This window comes from Beta vulgaris, chromosome 6, assembly GCF_026745355.1.
Source record: "Beta vulgaris subsp. vulgaris cultivar EL10 chromosome 6, EL10.2, whole genome shotgun sequence".
NCBI lineage: Eukaryota > Viridiplantae > Streptophyta > Magnoliopsida > Caryophyllales > Amaranthaceae > Beta > Beta vulgaris.
In genome coordinates this window covers 24,542,236-24,549,910 of record NC_079207.1, presented here as the reverse complement: position 1 = coordinate 24,549,910, position 7,675 = coordinate 24,542,236, and the positions used below count along the sequence as shown (strand labels likewise).

Sequence of the window (7,675 nt, the reverse complement as noted above, 5' to 3'; positions counted from 1 at the left end):
GAATACAAAAGCACTCAAGAGCTCTCTCTAAAGCTTTCTCTCTCTCAAAATATGTGTTAAAGATGAAGAATACAATAATCGTAATTAGGGCACCTATTTATACCCTCATTAAACGAAAAACCGAAAAAATTCCGCATCCCCGATAGGTGCGGGCGCACCATCTTCTGGTGCGGGCGCACCAGCCCGATGTGCGGGCGCACATCTCTCGAGTGCGGGCGGACAAAAGTTTCTGCCTCAACTTGAAGAAATCCGTCGTATGTAATGTGCGGGCGCACAACATACCTGTGCGGGCGCACCTGAAACTGTGCGGGCGCACCACCATTTGGTGTTGACGCACCACTCGTGCCGAGCCCCTATTTCAATTCCTTCTTCATTTTCCTTCGACGCAATCTTTCTCCACACCCCATACACCCTATTGAGCCTCATATGAACCCATATACCCAACAAGATTCAAGAGTTTGGTGGAAGTAAAATGGAATGAAGAAGATAAGGCTTGGTTTCAGCAGCTAGTTAGAACTATGTAACTTAATTGTAGTCTGTTGTTAGTTGTGTAATTGTTGCTACTCTAGTGTGTTGTACTGCAGTAGTTTAGGATGTATTGGTGGTGTTGCTCTGCTTTTGGTAATACACTTACATTTTACCCAAAAAAAAGAAAAAGACACCCAATTTTAACAAAAGATAAATAAAACCGAAAAATTAAGGAAATTTAGTTTTTCAATAATTTATACATAATAATAACAATTGTAACTTAATTAAATTGAATTTTATTTTATTCAATATTTTATTTCTATCTTCTAAGATATATATTATGAAGCTATTTTAATTCTTCTTAGGGGGCGTTTGGTTCACTAAGGGGAAAGGGAAAGGGTTTAAGAAAGGGAAATAAGGTGAATGGAAAGCCAAACCCTTAGATTTAGTTGGTTGTTTGTTTCAAAATGTCTAAGGGAAACCCTAACATTTAACCACCACAAATCTTCCTTCAACCACCAGTGTATATCACCCTTAACACCGCCACCCTTCCCCTCTTTTCCGGTCGTCGTCCCCCTCCCTCTTTTCCGGTCGTCGTCCCCCTCCCCACTTTTCCGGTCGTCGTCCCCCTCCCCTCTTTTCCGGTCGTCGTCCCCCTCCCCTCTTTTCCGGTCGTCGTCCCCCTCCCTCTTTTCCGGTCGCCACCCTTCCCCTCTTTCCTGGTCGTACTCTTCTCCTTCGTGGTTGGTGGTTCTTTTGGTGGTGATGGTTGGTTTTTTCGGGCTCCCTTCCTCAGATCTGGGTGGGTTTCGTGGTTGGTGGTATGGGTTTCGGGGGTGGTGGGTAATTTTCGGCGGGTGAATTAGGGTGGTGCTGGGAATCACGATGGAGGGGTGTTGATGGTCGTATTAGGGTTCCGGTGGTTGGGTTAGGGTTCCCGGCGGGTGGTGGTCAAGGAAGCAGTTCTGGTGGCGGTTGGGTGGTGGTTGGATGAGTAGGTGGAGGAGTCTAGTGGTGGTAATGATTGGGTTAGGTTGTGATGGTTTGATGGTGGTGGTTGGATGGTGAAGGAGGTGGTCAATGATGAGTCAAAGAAAGGGAATGTGAAACCTTGGGGGGTGTGGGTAATCAGATTAGAGGGATTTGGGGGTAAGGAGGGGAAAGGGGAGGAAAATAAACCCCCAAAACAAACAACATAAAAAGGAATCAAGAGGTTCTATTCCCTTTCCCTTTCTAGTTTACCCCAAACCAAACGCCCCCTTAAAGTAAACTACAATTTGTACTAATGTTAAATATTTTGATTTGGTGCTTTCTATATAGATCTCAATTTCTAAAGAAGCAGTGTATATATATACACACACAGACATTGTTTATCAAGTGGGTAACATATTCCCCCTTTCATTTCGTTAACTTATTGTACTAGATGCCCTAATTAATTTTCTGTCAATACATTAATGATTTAATAATTGTTAAGCTTTTTTTATAAACATATATGCCATGATTTTATGGAAAATATCATAGAATAATTTAATTAATTTTTTATCTATTTCAAACGCAATTAGTATGTTTATGAACAGTCTGATTTAAAAAAATCTGCATATTATACATGAGTCCAAAAACTAGATTAAGAAATAATGTAATTTAAGATGGTAATTTTAATTCCATTGATATCTCATAATTCCTGCAAATAAATATTGTTACCACAAAGATGGACCAAATCTTATTTGTATCTTAGTGTACATATCTTGACTTTTACACTGGATACTACCTTATTATTAAGGTAAATGCCTTATTAATGAAAAAGTATGCAATATTTCCAGGTCTTATTTAGAATGATAGTTCAAAGATAAACAACTGATAAGTTATGATATGTGATTATCTTCACTTGATATATGTCCTCGATGGCTAGGCAATCGCAGCACTGAGTGAAGACTTCTAAGAAAATCTTTCACATTCTTGTTGGAGCCATTTTCCATCTGCATAAATCAAATTTGGAAAAAACTTACTACATTAAGTTCACCAACAAATACTCTTAAAATTATAATGAGTGATGTTTATGTTTCAAGAGTACATTTAGTTTTTTTCCGAAGCAATTTGATTACTTTCATATAAAAGTGAGCTTTTTTTATCTTTAGAAAAATGAACTTTTTTGGCTTTAGAGAAGTAAGTTATATAATTGGAAAAAACTGGTGGTTAAGACATGGCAAAGGCATTACCTGTGCAACAATTGTAACGGCTAAAGCGAAACTCTCAAATGGTATAACACTACAATTGGTAACATTCATATCATGCTTGTTTATCTCCGCAGATAACTGAGCTAAAATATCTTTTCTTTGTTCGCAATATACTCTCAGGAGGAGTGTTTTCCCAGATATCTTAATTTCAATTTCTGTAAGTGAATCGTCTTCATTATTTAATTCACTGTCTTTACGACCTTTATCATGGGAGTCAATACCACGTCCACTATTGTTATCCGCCATGGAGTAAGACTCATCATCTTCCCCCCCTTTATCATCATCTACCATCAATTGAGATTTTTTAACCACCACCACAGATTCAATAGTCCTCTTTACAACTGCGTCTTCAAGAACCTTTACTTTTTCTTGAAGTTGCTTCATATATTTAATTGTCTCTCCTAAAATCGATGTTTTGTCCACCTGCATAAGACCAGATTGTGTAACAAAAAGTTACTCATTATGTCCAAAAGTTCACTTTGTAGGAACAATTTTTAAATATGAAACAAAATCCAAAATTTTATGATGATAGTCATCAAACATGCAAGTCAAATTTTTAAAAACAAAACTCAAGAAAAAAATCATCAAAAAGCTAAAAAAGAAAAATTAACCGTAAGTATCGGTAAGTATCATCTTTACTAATATATTAAAAGGTGTACATCAATAAGTAATTGTGCCACGTGACGCTATCCCTTAAAGTATTGACTTCATGTACTCCACATACAATGACAAAAAGTTAGAAAATGCATGATAAAAGATTTGATCCCATGATCTCGAGCTTTTATACTAAAGTGTTATCCACTAAACCAAACAATGTTTGGTGTTATAATTTCAATGTAAAATACTATTAAATGAAAATTATGATTGCCTGGTGTATAGCCCGGGCCTTAAAACTAGTCAATTGTTTAAATGGGGTACTTTTTTAATAAATAGGTTGGATAAGAATCAAGTGGTTCCAATACATTTATTTGTTAGGTTTAAGTGGTTTTTTTTTTTTATCTGATACACCTTATTATTGTTGAAAGCAAACTCAATAATCTATCCCACTCTTGTTTGTCTGTCCTACCAGGCTACCACACCACCTAGTTGGTAATCTACCTAAGGGTGTAAGTTAGCTATTTGGTTAAAAGACTAAAATGAGCTTAACTGAATTTATAATTTGTTTTTTTTTTTATTATAAAACATTTGGTTTGGACTAGCTGAAAATAGTTTTTTCAGTTCGGTTCGATTTTCATTTTGAAAAACAAAAAACCAAACCAATTTCTTCATATGGATGTATAGGCTTTGGATGTCAAGCAACGATATAAAGCCTATTTGACTCTTTCATAAAATTTGAAACCTTAAATCTATCTCTCCCCAACCCCAAGTGTTTCTCTCTCAATCTCTCTCTTGATCTCCTTACTCAATACTCCCTCTTCTTAGTTACTCATTCTCCTCAATGTTGAGGTTTCCCTTTCCTTAAAGCTCTAAAAATGGCGAGAGAAGTCAATACTCACTCTCCTTATTAGAGTTGGTAAAAAGTGACATACCTCGCTGACTCGACCATAGCCCAACAAAAACCTAGCGACTATGGGCTAAGGTTTTCAAATTGCTTATATAAGCGGGTTAAACTGACATAACCCACTAACGATATACAAATAAATAGTGGAATTTGATTTGGTTAAAGGAAAAAAAATGAGTACTCTATTAATAGTGGGTTGTTATCCAGTAGCTAGGTGGATAAATGAGCTTTTTAGACATATTATTATATCTTTTATAAGTTATATTTGGTCATTTGTGACCCTTATAAGCTTTATGCTATTAAAAGGTTTAAAAAAAGCTACACAATTTGTTTCTTACATAAATCATATAACTTGGAACGAAAAAGATCAACTAACAAGAAAAGGCTTTATGTTTCCTAAACCCAAAGGAAATTATGAGGAAATGGTTAATTTGTACATAGCATTTAAATAGTTGAAGTTTCGAAACGAAAACTTTCCGATACGGGAAATCTGAAGTGTCAACTAAGTTAAATTTAATTAACATAGAAATAATTTGGATTTGGATGACCAAAACGTTCGTATCGGAATCGAGAAGATCTTCGGTACCAAAATTTTCAGGGCTTGATATGTATTAGTCGCTTAGTGCAACACCTAGAGTAAAACTTTGCACTATGATCACATTTATTATAATGTAGAAGGCAAAATTTAAGGAAAGTTAAAGAGTATACCTTCTTAATGCCCGGAACAATACTGGATAGAGAAATAAACAATTGACTGATTAGTTCCCGCCTCCTCCTCTCAGCAATGATGTGATCTTGCACTTGGTTTGGCTGTCGTTTTTTCTTTGCACCACCACTTGTTGCTTGATTCTTAGTCTTTTCCTTAATCACGCATCGTTGTTTATCTTCTTGGACATTTGAGCTATGAATCTTATCATTATCCTTATTATAATTGTGGTTATTGTTGTTGTTTGGTGTTTGAGGAAATACAAATTGTCCAGTGAGATGGCAATCAAAATCAAACTTAGGAGACGTGACATAATTCTCATCGGGAAGAGGATAAGGGAAATCTTCACCAAGTGTACCAGAAAGTTGCTCAGCAAAATATGTTTCCATTATTTCACTTTCTTGAAATTGGTGGTGAGAGTTGTTAATTGAAGTTGGAAGTGATGCATCTACATCCATTTCCTACACCAAGTAAAAAGTGACCAAGTAAATTACTTAACACACAAAAAATAGTACAAATAAGAATACATATGAATTAGTACCAACATGAAAAATAGCTTGCTCTCTAGGTTGAGTAAGTAATCTAGCGCATGTTAAAGTTAAATTCTTATTTGGGGTGTTTGGTAAATGATTTTTAGGTGGATTAAAACTATAAATATTTATTGCTTTGAAAACACATACAAAAGATACAGTAAAATTCTATGTAATTAAGTAAGTTTAATTACAGTGAAAGTAAAACTTTATTTTTCAAAAAGCTAATTAGACTAACAGAAACAAAAAATTAAAGTAGTAAACAATTATGAATAAGTTCACGGAACATTCCATTATTTGCCACCAAATAATAAGAATTAATGATGTTTGTGTATGTATATATGTCCAAGTCCAACTGCCATAGCCCACAATTCGTGTTGTGTTCGTCAACTTTTCTAAAAAAGTGAAGCTCTAATTCATATCTACAATTCTACATTCTCTAAGAGCAAAACAATGCGAAAAAAAGGACAGCAGCATTTTTTGTGTTGTTTGATTACTTACTTCTTCTATCGCATGGAAAATGTTTTTCCCAGTTTTATTGATAAATCAATCATCTACTCCTTCCGTCCCATAATATAGTGCTTGCATTTCTCTTTGGTGTCCCAAAATATTGTGCCTATTTCTTTTTTATCAATTTGTTTGGACTAAATTATCCTTCATTTCTACATAAAACTTTCCAAAATACCCCTACTCTTTTTAAAAATATGTGCCCCTATTTATTGTTTTACACCATTCCAAGAAATATTTATTGCTCTTTCATTTAATTTTAGAGGAAAAAGAAGAAAAAAACTAGTTCCAAGACAAAAATACCCAATAAAGATTTACTTAAATATATATTTTTGTGAAATCCTAAAACTCCTTCTATTTTCCTTAATTCTTGTGAAAAATGAGAGGTGAGCACTATATTATGGGACGGAGGGAGTAGAATTTATGGGATAATCTTTTATTAACATGTAATAAATGATTAATAATCATCGAAAGTAAGTTAATTATGCAGTAAAGTGTTCAATGTGTACGGAAAATAGATGAGTATAATTAACCGTTAATGTCGTTGTCAACCATCACGCACGAGAAATGAGGAAATTTAAGAAACAACAAAGAAAGTATAAATATATACTGTATCCAGTAGCAACAGCAGATACAAAGGCAAAAAAATATGGTGTCATTAAAGATCTTAATTACCAGTTGAGCTAGCCATGCTTCCATTGTTGTCGATTGATTTACGTCTTTAATTAATGTTCTTGTTATAGAGCTGCTCAAAACAGTTATGAAGAAGAGGAGGAGGGGGGGGGGGGGGGGGATAGTAGTGTCGTAGAAACTAGAAAGTAGATGATTGTAAGAGAGAGAATGAGAAGTGTAATGCAATATTTGTGGTTTACCGAGATCCTTGCCTTTTATATACAGTATACATGATCTCTACTGGTTTTTTAATCACGTGCTGTGCACGTTTTTAAATGTGGTAATATTTATTTTTAGACATTATCACTTTTAAAGTTTTTTGAGAGTAATTTTTGATCCATTTAATGGAAAATGAGGGTAAAATAAAATTATAAAAAATATTTTTTGGTGGAAAAGATCAAAACACATATATATTATTAATTAGTTTTTTTTGGTTGTCCAAGTACTCTAAATAAGGAAAGTTTTAACAATATAGCAATTGAAAAGAAACAACCATTTAAAGAAAATGTAGCAATTAAAAAAAAATAATAAACAATTGGTGATACTAAAATACTCCACCTGTCCTAGAAAAATATGAGACTTGTTAGTACACGTAGTTTAAGGTAATTAGTTACATTGTGGTTATCGAATGTTCATTAAAAAGTAGATTTGACAGGAGTTGGTTGCTTGTTGGGGCACATATTTAAGGCAATAAAATGTAGTGTAGTTTCCGAATTTTATGTTATTACTAAAGGAAAAAATCTCAAGGGCCGCGGTGTTTGAAATAGACGCATCTCTTAATCTACCCGCGAAAAGAGAAAGTTCAATTATTTTTTTTCCTAAGTGAAAGAATATATATATAACACCAAAAAATGACAACCTAAACTCTACCTGTAGTGAGCAAACCAACTATCTTGGACTCCTCACACACTAAGTAAGCAAACACACAAAACTATACAGAATCAACTTTTATCTTCTCAAACCAATTTTTATCATGAACATACACTTTTCTAGGCAACACAAGCCCAATTCTTAACAGCAACATCCTTCACAATTTTTTCATTACATCTTCAGATCT

General features: G+C 34.4%; 1 protein-coding gene across 1 annotated transcript; it reads right to left on the bottom strand.

Annotated features, from left to right (window-relative positions):
* Positions 1–2,122: 2,122 nt before the first annotated feature.
* LOC104896311 (transcription factor bHLH18) lies at positions 2,123–6,699 on the bottom strand. Its single transcript, XM_010683044.4, has 4 exons — positions 6,622–6,699; positions 4,912–5,370; positions 2,685–3,125; positions 2,123–2,444 (listed from the first exon to the last, which is right to left on the bottom strand). Exons 1-4 carry the CDS (start codon positions 6,643–6,645, stop codon positions 2,331–2,333), a joined length of 1,038 nt encoding a protein of 345 aa, XP_010681346.2. The 5' UTR covers positions 6,646–6,699; the 3' UTR covers positions 2,123–2,330.
* Positions 6,700–7,675: the final 976 nt, after the last annotated feature.